Below are 16,836 nucleotides of genomic sequence, written 5' to 3'. Positions count from 1 at the left end.
ACACATACACATACACATACATCACACACTTGAGTATGCACATATGCATACAAGCAAAAACTTCATGTGCGAGTCACCTACTTGTGCTTTTTTTAAAGCTTGCACACATATACACATGCATCCCACACTTGAGTATGCACATATGCATACAAGCAAAAACTTCATTTTTAAAACCAATCTCAACTATTGAAGCCACGTGGGTGCATGCTTTTTTTTTTTTTGGGGGGGGGGGGGGGGGGGGGGGTTCCAACCTGTACGTGTGAAAGAAGCAAAAGTAGTGCCGCAACGGACACATACTTATGGCGGCAGGCCCAAGTTCCTGTTGCTTCACTGAGGTGCGCAACGTAGAGCTGCGCTGAACGCTGTACATCAGGATGCCTGTTTCTGTAGGGTACGCTCAGGCGGTGGAACCACAGTCCCTGAAGAAGCTCAGCCTCAAGTCCCTTAAGAGATCCTACGACCTTTTTGCAAGTTTCCACGCAGAGAGGCCTCTGCCGAACCTTGACAGGTCAGCCGCTCTGTTTTTCGCTTCTTTCTGTTGCATTTTTTTTAATAAATGCTTTAAAAAAAATGCTTTGTATGAAAATTAAGCATCGTTTTCTTTACATACTATATGGGCACAATGCAAGGAGAAACAGACTCCCTGCCCCCCCTTAGGACTAGGTCGTTGATTGTCGCTCCTATATGGAGACAAAGCTGCAATCGGACACGTGCTTGTGTGAATTAGCAAGAAGATAAAGGGGTTTGTGCTCTTGTTGTACCAATGACTAAGTAGTTACAGAGACCAACTCCTTATTGAACTTGATATCGTCAAACCAGGCAAGCCAACACATGGCATTGGGATAGGCTTTGTTTAAGTCAAAATCAGTGATTGGCCTGGATTTAGAGACAGTGTGGCAATTGGCCATGCTCTTGATGTTCAAGTGAGCAAGATGATGTTATCCAAGCCACCCCCAAGCCTGCCTGTAGTTTACAAACTAAATGCCACTGCAAGTTTGAGGGTGCTTGCTTCTTCTTTACCGGGTTTATGTGCCATCCTCTGCCTTCTTGGACTGTGCTGCTGTGCCGTATACTTTGCTTTTGTCTGCTATGTCTGCGCTAAAAGCTTTGCTTACTTAACCTTGGCTACCTCTACTCCTACATTGCATCGTCTGATACACTTTCCCCCTTAAAAAAAAAATAAAAAATGCTTTGCAACCTCTTGTGCTTAGCCGCTTCCACCATTTCTTGTGTGTTGATGCCATTTGCCTTCTTCTCTTTCTGTTTATTATAACTTTTTTTTTTTGGCTTCTGAACAAGCACTTGCCACTCTTTGGCATAACATTGCCTGCCATAAGGCATAGCCACATGCCTTTTTTCATGCAAAAACTGCCCTTCACTTCCGCATGTAAAAACACATCTTGCCTTCTCATTTTAGCATACTCTTGTTCTCTAAGTTGCCTCAATCTTCTTGCATCAACTAGAGCTCTTTAGAGAGCTCATAACCATGCATGTTCCATTTCTTTGCATGCAATCCTCTTCTTAAGGGTGCTTCTCTTCACAAGGTTTCTCTTTAGAAACTAGCAGGTGCCTAATCGACATGAAAGCCTTTAATGGCCTCCACACCACTTTGCTCATCTTTCATGAGCAAACTTAACTAGCACATGCCTCTTTTCGGTGTGCTCAAGGTGGGCTCTTCTTTACATTGAACAAGAAACCTCCAACCCTTTCATTGAACCATTAAACAAGGCAATCTCACAAATGATCTTTCCCTACGATAATGAGTGTGTTAATTTTCCAAAATCAAAGTACAAAATGCATAAAAACCCTACTCAAATGAACCAATGTGCAACCAAATCTGAAGAACCTAGCATGACACTGATACCATGCGGAGAATCTAAGGTGCTAGGGATAGGCTTGGTAAAGTGTTGTAGAAAATGAGAGATTAGATTAGGGAGGCTCAAAAAAATCAAGATAATCCATGCTTAATAGATGTGGACACGAATGAGCATACTCAACCAAATGTATTGCAATATGCTTTCAACCATACAATGAGAGGCTTCTAATATAGATAGCCTCTATGTGCATTGTGGACATCTTATCCATGTGCTTATCCTTCCAACTTTACACAATTGATATTACCCCCAATAATATTCCAACACTCTTCCTCAATTACGTAAATATGTGATACCATAATTTTTAACGTTGTTCAATTCACGTCCTCGTGGACATCTGTCCATAGCATCTACTCAAGTCTACTACCTCTTACCTAGGCCAGTGTAAAGACTCTTGTTGTAGACCGTGCTACAAAGATCCAATTGCTTATCATAAACCCAACTCTCATCCAAGAGCTGAATTCCAATAGGACATCTAGTCTTAAAGTACAACAAGATCTACCTTAACAACCCTAGCATAGACCCATAGCACAACTCAATTGTCATTCCTTTAGGATCTCAATTAATGGGATTGCATGGACCTTTGGTTCATCCAATTGCTTATCATAAACCCAACTCTCATCCAAGAGCTGAATTCCAACAGGACATCCAGTCTTAGAGTACAACAAGATCTACCTTAACAACCCTCGCACAGATCCATAGCACAACTCAAATGTCATTCCTTTAGGATCTCAATTAATGGGATTGCATGGACCTTTATTTCATCCAATTGCTTATCATAAACCCAACTCTCATCCAAGAGCTGAATTCCAATAGGACATCCAGTCTTAAAGTACAACAAGATCTACCTTAACAACCCTAGCACACGCACAACTCAACTATCATTCCTTTAGGTTTTCAATTAATGGGATTGCATGGACCTTTGGTTCATCCCAATTTGGTGGGGTGAAAGTGGTTGTTAGTCGTATGCTGTCTTTAGGCTGTTCGAGGACATGGGACGTGCTGAAGTTGATGGGGAGTTTTATGCTTCCCCTAAAATTAGACGCGAGTATCTACTAGTTATGTGTGAAAGCATAATCTCCGTTTAGTCTTAGATGAGGATTGGATAGGGGAGACCTTGCGGTTGGAATATTGTACTCGAAGTGCATGGCACTAGGACTTGTTTGTGCATTAAGTAGAGTAGTGTTTCCCGACAACTAATGTAAGATGCCATTTGGTCAATGATTATAACATATTCCACCTCTAGTTACACCCCATTGAATAGTTGGAAATCCGCATGACTCCAAAGTCCTGGAATCAAAAAAACCTCGTGGACCTTGTGGAACTGTGTTCACCGTGGAGTATCAAACGACAACCGTCAACTGGTCTAGACAGGCAGTCTAAGACCAAGAAGTTCCAAACTTCTCATCTCTCTCATGTACAATTTTGATGCATTAATTTTATTCGGCCATCACAAGAGAGTGTGTGAGGAATCACCCTACAGGTAACATGCCATGCTCAGACAACCAAGAAAGTTCCTTATCTTGTTGTCCCTCACAAACAAGCATTGCTCCTCACAGTTACCAGAGGTTAACTATGCTAAAGTAGAGAGTGTCCCAAACAAGAAACTCGCGAAGCCTTGGGAGATCCTACATGAGAATACACTCTAGGGTCCCATACCATCAGAGCACACCCTACGTAAAACCTCCGTTAAGCAGGTGGAATAGCCAACTTTCCGCCTGATAATCCAGCCTTGAAGTAACCGAATTCCTCTCTGAACACCAATGTCAAGCCTTAGGTCAATTAGAGGGTCAATCTAATCTATTCAAAGTCAAGGATGAAAGATACCACCATGTTCATACCCGAATTCGTGTCCTTGGCTCCGATAGTCAGCTCCACTGTGTTAGCATATTCATCCCCATATTCTGTTCATGTATTGTGTCCTCATTTGTGTTAGAAGTCATCTCCTGTCTATATTTATACACCAGGGCCTCTGTTGTGGGTGTGCCCGCCTTGTATAAGGTGTTGTATCATTTTTCCTCACTCCCCGTATTTTTCCCTATTTTTTTTCATTTTTTCCAGTGGTGTGGAGGGATGCCAGAGGTTGGCAGGAGCACTTAGTGGCTGACCGACTGCCCAGACATCAGTCGTGGGCTTCTGTATTGCTGGCCGACTGGATGTATGCAGTCGTGGAGCTTTTTGTTGCTGGCCGACTGCTCATGCAGTTGTGGAGGCCCATCAGTGCTGGCCGACTGCTCACATGGGGCATATAAATAGGCCCCATGCCCCCACCACTTCCTCATTCAGTTTTCTGCGGGATCTTGTGTATAGAGAAGAGTTTACACACCTATCTCTCTGTGTTTCTTGTGCTGTCTATTTTTTGCATTCTACTTGCTCTTGTCTACCCAAGTTTGGTTATCATTTCCGCTGCATATTCTGACATGGTATCAGAGCACTAGGCTCGAGATAGATCTTGGGAGTTTTTCTGAGCAAGAGGGGGAGCGTTAGGCTGCTGATTGGTGGACTGTTTTGGACTGTACGGGAAGAGAAGGTGCAAGAGAAAGGCGGGCCAAAGGTGCTGGACAGCCACTTGCAGGTTTTACAGATTTTTTTCCACCCACCCACCCTTTCAGTTTTCTCCCCGTGATGGCAGATTTACTAGAGGTGGCTGAGAAGCACGTGAAGATTCCGACTCTCCCCACGTTCCCAGTGGATCGTCAGTTGGACGGGTCCAATTACGGCATCTGGAAGGTTATGATGGAGTCGGTGCTGGAGTCATATGACCTTGCTGATTTTATCATCATTGGGGTTCCACGGCCGGAAGCAGAGGAAGGGAAGTTACTGTCGACGAGGAAGGACCGAGAGGCACAGGCACACATGTGGGATTGTGTCAACGCCAGGGTCCGGTCGTTTATTTTCCTGAACTGCACACCACAAGTGATCAATCATGTAAAGCACATGACGCTGGCGAGAGGCATATGGGAGCACTTGGCTTCTTTGTATAACAGGGTATCACCCATGAAACGGATCTCCTTGGAAGTGCAGATGCGGGTTATGAACCTTGCAAAGTCCTCGACGATGTGGGAACACATCAACAAGCTGCGGGCCCTTCAGCAGGAAGTCCTACAAGCTGGGAAAGAGAGATAATCTGAAGACATGGCCATCACTTTGCTTTCCCACTTGCCTGCTCAGTATTTTGCTTTCTATTTCTCGTTGATTACGAGTGGCAGGCTCAGCACCATTACGTGGGAGGAGCTTGTGCCAATGGTCTTGGACCAGGAGGAACGTTTCACGAACCTTCCTCAGAGCGGAGGTTCAGAGGCCTTAACTGGCCAACGGTCGAAAGGCCGGAATAACAACAAGGGCAAAGGGAAGGCTTCACCGGAGAAGTCTTCTGAGAAGAAGCCTGATTCAAAACGAGAGAAGGTGAAGGCCGAAAGATCTTGTAATGATTGTGGCGAGAAAGGCCACTATTGGAGGAAGTGCCCTAAGCGGACAGGGAAGAGTGCTGATTCCTCAGCCTCAGCTGCAAAGACTCCGGCATTTGTGCACTTAGAGATGGTGGACTCCGATGCTTCATCATCTTCGAGCGAGGAGGCAGTTGGCTTCACCGCGAAGGATACCCGGGAATGGATTCTTGACAGTGGTGCTTCCAGGCACATGACTCCATCCCGTGACTTCTTTCTGGATCTGAAACGGCAGTCAGGTCGCATCTTTATTGGCGACAACTCCACTATTCCGATACATAGTGAGGGCCGGATGGAGATTATTCCCGACGGCAAGGGGGGCAAGCATGCTTCCCGTGTTCTTTATGTCCGTGCTTTGGGTTTTCATCTTCTGTCAGTGCATGAAGTATGCAAGACTGGCTTTCGGGTGGAATTGGAGGAGCATTCAGTTGCTCTAAGGGACCGTGAGACTGGCCAGGTTGTTTGGGAAGGCGGTGTGGAGAATGGTATCTACAAGCTCTCTGCACTCTCCTCATTGACAGGTTCTCAGGTCGGAGATTTGTGGCACTTTCGTTTTGGCCACTTAAATGTGGATGCATTGAGGCGAGCTTTCCGAGACCAGATGGTGGTTGGCTTGCCAGATGTTGGTAGTAGGCAAGGGCGTTGCAGTTCTTGCGTACGTGGTAAGCAGCACAGGGAATCCTTTCCGAAGCAGGCTTCCAGGCGGGCTTCGAAACCATTGGAGTTGATTCACACTGACTTGTGTGGACCTCAGGAGACACCATCTTTGGGAGGATCTCTCTACTTTATGCTGCTTGTTGATGATTGTACCAGATTCACGTGGGTCTACTTTCTTTCTCAGAAGGACCAAGCTTTCGCACGGTTCAAGGATTGGCACGTGATGGTGGAGAAAGAGTCTGGATTTCAGGTCAAGACTCTCAGGGCTGATAAAGGAGGTGAATTCTCCTCGACTGTATTTCTCAGATTTTGTGCAGATCATGGCATCAAAAGGGAACTGGCCAATACTGGATCGCCTTTGGAGAATGGAGTTGGTGAACGCAAGAACAGGACTGTGGTGGAGATGGCGAGGACCATGCTGGAGCATCGTGATCTTCCTCGTCCACTTTGGGGAGAGGCTGTGGCAACGGCTGTCCATACCCTCAACCGATCTCCGACGACTTCAGTACCCCATATGACTCCATTTGAGGCATACTTTGGCAGGAAACCTGATGTCTCGCACTTCCGTGTCTTTGGGAGTGATGCGTATGTACATATTCTGAAGAAGCAGATGGGGAAGCTTGACTCCCAAGTCCCGCAAGCTTGTATTTGTGGGGTATAACTCTCTTTCCAAGGGATACAGGTTGTATGATCCAGACAGGAACGAGATTGTTGTCAGCCGGGATGTGGTCTTTGATGAGCATGTTCCAGTATCCACTGTCGAGGAGCCGCGTCTTGGAGATCTAGAGGAGTCTATCATTCCAGTTGATCAACCTTAGTCATCACAGGAGGTTGAGCCCACAGCTGGAGTAGAGCCCCCGCGATCACAGGAGGCTCCACGATCTGTTCGAGTACCTAGGTGGTTGTTAGATACCCTTCGGGAGTCAGGTGTCACGGAGCTACCCTCCGAGTGGACCACAGAGGACGGCCCTCGAAGATCACATAGAGTCCGAGATAAAAGCAACTCAGCGGAGCTTCTTCAAGTGAACTATGCTTTGATGTCTCGTATCATGCGGGACAAAGAGCCCACTTCCGTAAAGGAAGCCCTTTCATAGGATACTTCGAGGAAAGCCATGCAGGTGGAACTTGATGCCATCGAGAAGAACAACACTTGGGAGTTGGTACCGAGGCCGTCGAAGCGGTCAGTCATTGGTGTCAAATGGGTCTTTAAGACCAAATTGCGTCTGATGGGTCGGTGGACAAACACAAAGCCGGACTTGTGGCTAAAGGTTATGCTCAGCGGCCAGGCATCGACTGCGAGGATACCTTTGCACCGGCAGCACGGATGTCCACGATTCGGACCGTTCTTCCCCTTGCTTCTTCTCAGAGGTGGCCCATGTATCAAATGGATGTAAAATCTGCGTTCCTTAATGGTGACGTGCAGGAGGAGGTGTATGTTGAGCAGCCTCCAGGCTTTATTGTTCCAGGATTTGAAGGGATGGTTTACAGGTTACGTAAGGCCTTGTATGGTCTTAAGCAGGCTCCCAGGGCTTGGAATTAGAAGATTGATTCCTTCTTTATTCGGACTGGATTTCAGAGATTGGTTGCAGATCCGAACCTGTATCTCTTTCGGGAACGCGGCATGGTCACGCTTATCATCCTTTATGTGGATGATCTCATTCTCACCGGCGGTCATGTGGAGCACATTAGAGTGTCGAAGGCTGCCTTGTCAAAGGAGTTTGAGATGACCGACTTAGGCTTACTCCACTTCTTTTTGGGATTGTGGATCTTGCGGTATCTGCAGAGTACGAAGAATCTGGGACTCTTTTACACAGGAGGGGATGGAGTCAGGCTCCAAGGTTGGAGTGACTCAGATTGGGGAGGAGATCCAGACACGAGGAGATCTACTTCAGGATACAGTTTCACCCTCGGCTCAGGAGCAGTTTCTTGGAGCAGCAAGAGGTAGCCAACCATTGCTCTTTCTTCAACAGAGGCAGAGTACCGGGCTGCTTGTGGTGCTACTTGTGAGGTTGTATGGCTGCGGAGGCTGCTAGGCGAGATTGGGTTTCCACAGAAGGAGCCCACAGTCATCCAGTGCGATAACCAGAGTTGTATAGCTATTGCTCGGAACCCGGTCTTCCATGCTCGGACCAAGCATATAGAGATACAATATCACTTTGTACGTGAGAAGATCTTGGCTGGTGACATCTTGCTACTTTATTGTTCGACGGAGGACAATGCGGTGGACCTCTTCATGAAGTCTCTACCTCAGGCTACGCTCAGGCGGCACTCCAGCTCCCTTGGGTTGGTTTCACAGCTAGGAGCTGAGAGGGGGTGTTAGAAGTCATCTCCTGTCTATATTTATACACCAGGGCCTCTGTTGTGGGTGTGTCCGCCTTGTATAAGGTGTTTTATCATTTTTCCTCACTCCCCGTATTTTTCCCTATTTTTTTCCATTTTTTCCAGTGGTGTGGAGGGATGCCAGAGGTTGGCAGGAGCACTTAGTGGCACTGGCCAACTGTCCCATCTGCAGTCCTGTGGCTGGCCGACAGCCCAGACATCAGTCGTGGGCTTCTGTATTGCTGGCCGACTGGATATATGCAGTCGTGGAGCTTTTTGTTGCTGGCCGACTGCTCATGCAGTTGTGGAGGCCCATCAGTGCTGGCCGACTGCTCACATGGGGCATATAAATAGGCCCCATGCCCCCACCACTTCCTCATTCAGTTTTCAGCGGGATCTTGTGTATAGAGAAGAGTTTACACATCTATCTCTGTGTTTCTTGTGCTGTCTATTTTCTGCATTCTACTTGCTCTTGTCTACCCAAGTTTGGTTATCATTTCCGCTGCATATTCTGACAATTTGATCCCTTTTATGCCCCTTGGTTGTGTGCTGGGCCCTGGCCACCCCTATTTTCACCCTAATTTTTTGGTATTTTTCCCAGGACATGTAACTCACCTCCAGTCAGCTAGCTCCCTTTGTCCAGTCGGCCAGTTCTTTTGTTCCAGTCGGCTAGCCCCTCATGATCTATATATAGGTGGGCTAGCCTCTTCGCTTTTCAGTAGTTTGGTCATCTGTTGTATCCCTCACTTATGAGACATTTTATGTCTCTTGCTCGGGATTGCTTTCATTGCAGTATATTCAGCTTTGTTGCTTCATCTCTCTCTCTCTCTCTCTCTCTCTCTCTCTCTCTCTCTCTCTCTCTCTCTCTCTCTCGTACATCTCAGATTAGCACACTCTAGTGCTTATCTTGCTTCTGCTCTGTGCACTCTTTCATGGTATCATTGCTCTAGGTTCAGAGTTTACTCTGCTGTCCCAATTTCTGCCCTGTTTTCAGCACATTCTCTTCTGTGTTTTTTCTCAGTTCTGCTACTGGTCAATCTGCACTCTTCCAATTACTTCACCGCTTCAGATTTGTGGTGAGCGGGCAACAATGAAAAACTCCATGATTTGGTTCATGATCAAGTAGATGATGATGGAGAAGATGATATCCACTCTTCAACGAAGATGGCAATGCGATGAAGAGGTTCTTCTTCAACTTGGTGCTCAAGAGAGGCTCATGCTTCTTTTATACTTGGGGAAGCCTTGCTTTTTGCCAAAAAGTGATGCTTTTGTTTTGCTTTTGCCTTTTACTTTGCTTTTGGTCTTTTTAATAGTAACATATTACTCAAGTTTAGTCAAAAGTTCTTGTTTTGATTTTCTAGCTTCAGGGCCTTGCTTTTTGTCCCTGGAGCTGCTTTTTGGAAAAGCGGCCTTTAGCTTTTTGGTTTGGCTCAGTCTCCACTTTCCAACGGTGCCCATGGCTTGCGGTCAACTTATTTTGACTTTTTTTTGCTTTGCCTTCCTCTGTCCATGTGTCCAGGCATGTGTTTCATCATGTGAAATAGAGCTAGGAGGGCCAAATAGTTACAAGTTTCCTAACTTGATGATAGTTTTTGGCAATCTGTAGTTTGGCAAGAAACCTTTGAGTCTCTATACCCAAGGTAACTTAAACAAACACGGAAACAGTGACGATGAAACTCTTGGGGATGGCCACACCTCTGACATAATGCTGGTTTCCCCCAATGGCCAACCAAGTGCCAACTGCTAATTGTCACATGTAAAGAGTGACCTTCTGCAGTTGAAAGCTGTCCCACAGCCGCTTGCAGAAATTTGCGAGAAAATGCGATGGGAGGCCGTGGGAGGACTGCCAATGTGTTGCTACTCCTGGAGTGCCCTCTACCTCTGACATCTGAATCCTGCGGCCCAGCCGTGCAGTGTAAGCAAAGAAGGGGGTACCAAGGGACTCCTTTGTGTCCTATGGGTCTTGCCATGTCCACTCTCCCAGGTTGTTACCTGTGGAAGCTCTGGAAGTCTTCTTTCAGCCCGAAACACATCTTGGAACATGTTGATGCAAAAACACAAGTAGATGCTAGAGAAGAGAGAGAGAGAGAGAGAGAGAGAGAGAGAGAGCTGAGTATTCAGTATATTCATTATGTACAAGTCTTGGCAGCCCTAGGCATGCCTAAAAAGGTAATAAAATACCTAATCTAACCTTAAGTCTAAGACCCAGTCTTGGCTGGACTAAATGGCCCCAACAATGAGCACTTGTGCCTTTTTATAGGCCTTGGAATGACTTATTGAACTAGCCGACTGCTGGACAAAAGCCAATGATCTTGCTGCAACTGACTGAACATATGCTATGGTACATGCTGGCCGATGCTCCCCTTGTCCTACACCAGTTAATCGCTTGCCCAAAAACAGCAACTTATGCTCCAAAATCTGGTTCTATCTGGTTTTTTCTCTTGTTGCCTCTGCCGGTGGAGGGATGATGTGCCACTCATGTGCGTGAAAGCCATCACCCTCACCTTCTGCAAGGTGCATCCCCTGAGGTCCTCTAAGGGTGTCTCTGATCTCTCTAGTTTGCCATGAAGCCCAATAGAGAAGGTGAGTTGAGTAGAGTACTCGTCCACGCCATAAACTGCCAGGGGTATACCATGCGTGGTGAATACTACTCCCAGCCACTGCGGAGGAGGTCATGGCGTATGACAAATAAATCCTAAAAAAGGTTCTACTGATGTCCAAATGTAGCACGATGATGAATGAGTGTGTCACATAGCACCTCAGCGCATGGGTGCATGTGACAATCAGCAGGCATATGTGGGGCTTTTGGAAGCCAAGGATGGTCGTCTTGTCCATAAGGGGAGTTTCATAGGTGGTTGGAGGGTTAGATTGGGAGTGTTCTCTACATGAGCAATTTTACAAGATCTTGGACAGGAGGATATCTTGTAGTTGGAGGAGTAGTCCAAGGAGGAGGCTTCTTTAGAACCAGATAATGATTGTGAAGGAAATGCATGTGTGCATGTTCGAGACACCAACGTGTGAGGGCAAAAGGATGAAAGGACCAGATGTACGAGAGATCAGAGCAAAACAACATAGCATGAAATGGGCGAGTGAGTGTATATATGATGGTGAGTGAAAATATGTACAAGAGGTCCTCTGATGTCAGGAGACTTTGAGTAGAAGACCGGTGCAGAAGTAAAGATGATGTCTGAGCTGAAGCACGGTCAATGACCAAGGCTCCCGTCAATGTGAGGCAAAGGCACTCCGTGAGGTGGTTGGTGTCGAAGGCTTGTGTCGGTGGATGTAGAGGCACTCCGAGGTGGTAGTGAAGTGATGATGATGATGATGATGATGAAGACTCTGGTGACAAGGGTGCTACGGTACCTGAATGGTGATGAAGAGCAGAGAGGGTTGCCATCCTGAGTGGTGGTGCAGGCTTTGGTGATGAGGGTGCTGCAATACCTAAGTGGTGGTGAGGAGATAAGTAGAGAGGGCTGCCGTCCCGAGTGGTGCAAGTGGTGCAAGCTCGGGTGACAAGGGTGCTGCAATACTTGAGTGAGAGAGAGGAGCAGAGAGGGCTGTCGTCCCGAGTGGAGTCGATTGTGAAGATAAGCAGAGAGGGCTGCCGTCCCGATGATGTGAGATGGTGAGCAAAGAGCAGGCTGCTGTCCCAAGGTAAACTGTAGAAGAAAAACGACGATGAACTGTAGCAGAGAGTGGGTTGCTGTCCCAAGATATGTACTGATGATAAAACGCTGAGGTAATGTAGATGATGTGCTGATGTAAACGCAGATGTGCTGTACAGTAGCAGAGAGTGGGCTGCTGTCCCAAAGTGTGAACTGAAGATAAAACGCTGATGTGCTGAAGTGTAGTAGAGAGGGCTGCTGTCCCATGAGCTGATGTAAAACGATGGTATGCTCTACTGTAGCAGAGAGGGCTGTCCCATGAACTGATATGAAATGCTGATGTGCTCTATGCAGCAGAGAGGGCTGCTGTCCCATGAACTGATATGAAATGCTGATGTGCTCTATGCAGCAGAGAGGGCTGCTGTCCCACGAACTGATATGAAACGCTGGTGTGCTGGAGCTGACAGGTGAGGATGATGAATCAGATGCAGTGTAGGCGCCGGCAGCAGCAGCAACAGCAGCAGATAAACTCGTGGTACCTGATATGGTCAATGGAGTGGTACGGGATGATGTGGTGATGAGGCAAAACTATACATAGTATGTGGGGCTGCTGGTCGGCCAGGCCAGGGGCTGTCGGCCAGCAGCAAGACCCAAAAAAACATGAAATAAAGCCTAATAAATCCAGAAAATTCCCTTTTTAGGGCTGGACAAAAAACCCTTTTCACACAAAGGGTGCTTCATTGCATCAAGCCACATGCTTGAATAGAGGATGTTTCCGGCTGTCTTCTCAGTTACTGTCTGCACTATGTGGAGAAGCTTTGGCCTCAGTGGCGGTTACTTCAGTTTTGAGGCTTGTACATGAGGACTCTTCTAACTCGCCGTTTGCATCGGGTGGAGTTTCTTCAGTGTCTAGTGTCATGGCGGCACCTTGGGAAGCTATACCTGTGGGTGTCTTCACGGTGAACGTATTTCTTGGAGATTGTGCCAACAATAGAGTTTTTTCTTAAATGTATCAATGGAGGTATTACTTGGAGTATGTTCCACAACGAGATGGTGGTCTTGACATACAAGAGCCAATCAATACTTGTGGGATATAGATTTGGTGTAGGTCTTCTAGGAAGTCTTGTTCTTGGTTCTGCTTTCTTCCTTGAGGGTACATTAGAGTTGGTGCAAGTAGGTATTGTGATGTGATCCATCCGAGTCAACGCATCAGTGGTTGGAGTGTGGATAGCGGAGTTTTTCTAGGCCTTTCCTTGGAATGTGTTTTCCGTGAGCTACTATAGGATACTTGGCGGCCTGCATTGTTTCTTCATGAATGGTTGGACACATGGAAAGTGTTGGATTAGACAACTAGAGTTGGTCATCCACAGGTTTCTTGTCACGTGCATCCCGCACTTGGATGCCACGTAGACATTCTGTACAGTAGGTGCAGGACCTGGGATGGTGAACTGGTCCCATGTGAGCCCAGTCCGGGACGAGTCAGCCAGGGATCCATCTCAGTCGTCCGAGGTCAGGTGTGCATTGTCCTGCACATGAGTCCAAGGTCAGGTGTGCACTGTCCTGCACATGAAGCAGTGCCAGTCCGCGCTGTGAGTCTCCCTCTGGAATGATGTCAGATGTGCTGCGTATCTGGTTTGCTACTGGATGCCAGACATCTGTAGGCATGTAGTTTGCATGTAGAGATGGGGACAGCCCATAGGGCTACCCCAGGGCAAGGATTTGCATTTGCATACTTAGTATGGGCATGGGGGAGGTATAGAACCATCCCCAAGGGGCCAGGAGGGCCCACATTGTGCCCACCAGCCATGGCTTGGGCTGGAAGGGCAGTCGGCCAGTCCTAAGGCTGCTGGACAGGCAGCTGACAGGGGTAGAATCCCTGCCCAGCCAGTCGGCCAGGTGTGGGAGGCAGTCCCACACCCATGCGCATGGTGTCCAGTAGTTAGGAGGCTGTCCCAGAATCATGCGCAGGCTGGACAGCAATTAAACAAGTGTGAACACAATTTATTAACAAGACTCAGTCGTGGGCTGTCCTGAAGCCAGCCGACTGCATGAAGGGAGGGGTATAAATACCCCAGCCCATAATCCCATCATTTATCTCATATTTCACCAAGAGCTCCAAGCATTCAAGGGCCAGGACAGCCAAGGGTTTGCTAAAGCAAAGGGGTGAAGGACTGAAGGTCAAGGGCAGGTTTTCCAGCCAAGAAAAGGTCAAGTACTTTGTATTTGTTTCAGATTTACATCATTCTAATAAAGCAAATACACCATCCGTGGTGGCGGCCCTACAGAGGGTAATTGGGACCCAATACTGTGTCCTCTCCATCTCCCCCTTCTCTCTCTATTTTCTGCACATCGTCTTACAGTTTGTGCGTTAATTCCGTCGCGAAAAGAGTGCTGTTTTCTGAGTTTTGAAGTACCGATCCTTCTCTGAAGCTTCCGCATATTACATTTCTTTGTGCTGATGCGGTGAGGACGGACTGCAGGCCCTCAAGTTGGATGCAAAGTGCGCTTGTAGTGTTCAGGATCTTGGGTACTGTGGATGAGCTTTGCTTGGATCTTTTCCTTTTAAAGGGCAATTTATATGGACATTGTGCAGCTTAGGACAGCTGCAATGCAAATAGGGAAGAATGCGACACCTCACCTATAGTGCAGGTTGGCCAGCCTTGGGCAGAGGTTGGGCAAGTGGCTTGGCTAGGTGGGCAGTCGCCAAGGCCATGCAGCAGGCTGCCTAAGACGTGGCAAGTCGGGCAGCATGCCAACAGCAGTAAAACAGGCCGGCCAGCACTAGTGTGTGCTATATATACGTGCATAGCAAAATGGTCAGAATCATCTGCTTTTCTGAGTGTTCACATAGTGTTTCTCTGTACGCGAAGTGCTAGCTAGGAGTATTCAGCAGGTCACAAGGCTGTAGTTGACGTTTTCACTCAGTCATATCTCCCGTGTTTTCAGGAATTCAGTTGTAAACTATTTCTGGTACATTATACATAACAATAGTTTTAGGACTGGTGTGTGCTTTTTGTGTTGATTCCATTGCTTTTTACTCTCAAATCTTAGACATGAGTGTTCTACAAGGGGAGATTTCTGTAAAGACTTTGTGATTGGAGAGTTAGTACATATTTATGACGGATCTGCATCTTTACTGATTTTTACGTTTCTTGTGTTGCATGGCAAAATTCTGCGGTCAATCAGTATCAGAATTCGAAAAGCTTGCAAGGTTACAAGTTCTCTCTATTAGCACTTCCAGTTTAATTACCTAGTTTATTTATCTCATCTATTAATTGGATGTTTGAGATGGCCCTTTTCAGGTTCTGGGAGAATACAAAGCTGTAAAAAACTTAGCACCTTTGCCTAAACAAGATGAAGCCAATGTGGCTCATAAAACTGCAGAGGGTAGCATACCACTTGCTCTACCTGCACCTGGTGAATCTAATGTTCGAGGTAATGTTCGAGCATTAACACCTCCATACTGTATGCAAGGCATGTCATGCATGTAGAGTAGCAAGTCTATTTATCTTGATATCTTATGTTATTTGCATGTCTTGACATATTGTGGACTGGGAAGCCTATTCTTCCTCTGTACGCATCTTGACATATTGTGGACTAGCGCCTATTCTTCCTCTTTACGCATGCCATACTGTATGCAAGGCATGTCATGCATGTGGAGTAGCAGGTCTATTGATCTAGATATCTTACTTTGTTTGCATGCCTTGACATATTGTGGACTAGCAAGCCTATTCTTCCTCTCTACGCATGCCTTAACCATCTTGTGAACTAGCAAGTCTATTGTTATTGATATCTTTCTTCATATGCAAGTTTCAACAAATTGAGGAGGTTGGGAACTCCTGCAGGTGAGTTTTTCTCTCTCCCAATGCCTTTGCCTTGATGCATACCATTAATGATCTTCAAAGCCCCTTCATAGCATAGTTTTTGCCGAGATTTTGCACATTTGGCATACCATTTACATGCATTTGAAGCATCCAATAAGCAATAGCAAGGCAAATAATGGTTCCAAAAGCTTGCAATCAACCACAAGGCTCCTTAAGAGCATACAAATGATTCATTCTTAGCAAAATTTCTCCGAACTTGAGAGCAATGGTTGATTAATTGGCCATATGGTGAGAAGCTTTGTTTAATGTCATCATTAATTGGTTCTAATAATGATTAAGCAATGCTAATGATATGGATTAATGGCCAATGGTGAGAAATTAGGGTTTCTTGGAAGAAAGCCCCAAATCTCAAATGTAGATTCAATAATCTCAAGGAATCAAACAATTGATGCAAGAAAATGCTTATCCGTAGCTGGCCTAAGGGTGTAACATCTTGTAGAGAGAAGAATTTTTCGCAGAAGACTTAAACAAATAACTCAAATGTAGCAATACTCCACAGTGCTCCTGCAGCCTGTTTGCTCTGTGGCTTGGAAGGTAGCATCGGAAAATGTCTTAAATGTGTTTGGCTGTTTATTTTCTACTTGAAACTTTTATGGAAGATTATTAATACTATTATTTTGGTGGTTGTGCAGTGGAAGCTACACAGCAGACAAATAAGGTTTCTGATTCTGCTTTAGCTATAGTCACTTCTCAGGCTTTGGGAAGGTCTGTTTTCTGGATTACAATCTTAAGAATTTGATTTGTTATGATTAAATGTTTTTGTAGGTTCAAATTGCAAGCCCCATCAGTACCTTCGCGCATTCTCACGTTATTTTGTGTACAGGACCGAAGGTGCAGTGGAATCTATGGCTCCACCGCCGTCATGCACACTTTCAGAATACAAGCCTCCAGAAAGGTCCGTCTTGAGAGCTGCATACAGTTTCTTTGTCATAGCATGCTGCATAATATGCAAGGTCTGTTTATTGACTTAAAGGCTTGGATAGCAAAGAAGCAGAAACATTTGTTACTTGTTTACATCATTTTCTAACAAAAATGTGCAACGTCACGATGT

General features: G+C 46.2%; 1 protein-coding gene across 1 annotated transcript in view; it reads left to right on the top strand.

Moving 5' to 3' along the window:
- Positions 1-254: 254 nt before the first annotated feature.
- Positions 255-16,836, top strand: part of LOC147639178 (protein pleiotropic regulatory locus 1-like) — a 75,669-nt gene continuing 59,087 nt past the window's right edge. Inside the window, exons 1-5 of the mRNA XM_086788115.1 lie at positions 255-508; positions 15,088-15,112; positions 15,204-15,336; positions 16,418-16,490; positions 16,609-16,680. Coding sequence (XP_086644241.1) covers positions 375-508; positions 15,088-15,112; positions 15,204-15,336; positions 16,418-16,490; positions 16,609-16,680 — 437 coding nt within the window. The 5' untranslated portion in view covers positions 255-374. The remainder of the gene's footprint in view (positions 509-15,087; positions 15,113-15,203; positions 15,337-16,417; positions 16,491-16,608; positions 16,681-16,836) is intronic.

The sequence above is a fragment of the Cibotium barometz genome, chromosome 4 (assembly GCF_041138505.1).
Source record: "Cibotium barometz isolate CiBa-2024 chromosome 4, ASM4113850v1, whole genome shotgun sequence".
NCBI classification, from domain to species: domain Eukaryota; kingdom Viridiplantae; phylum Streptophyta; class Polypodiopsida; order Cyatheales; family Cibotiaceae; genus Cibotium; species Cibotium barometz.
This window is presented reverse-complemented; position numbering and strand designations above follow the sequence as displayed.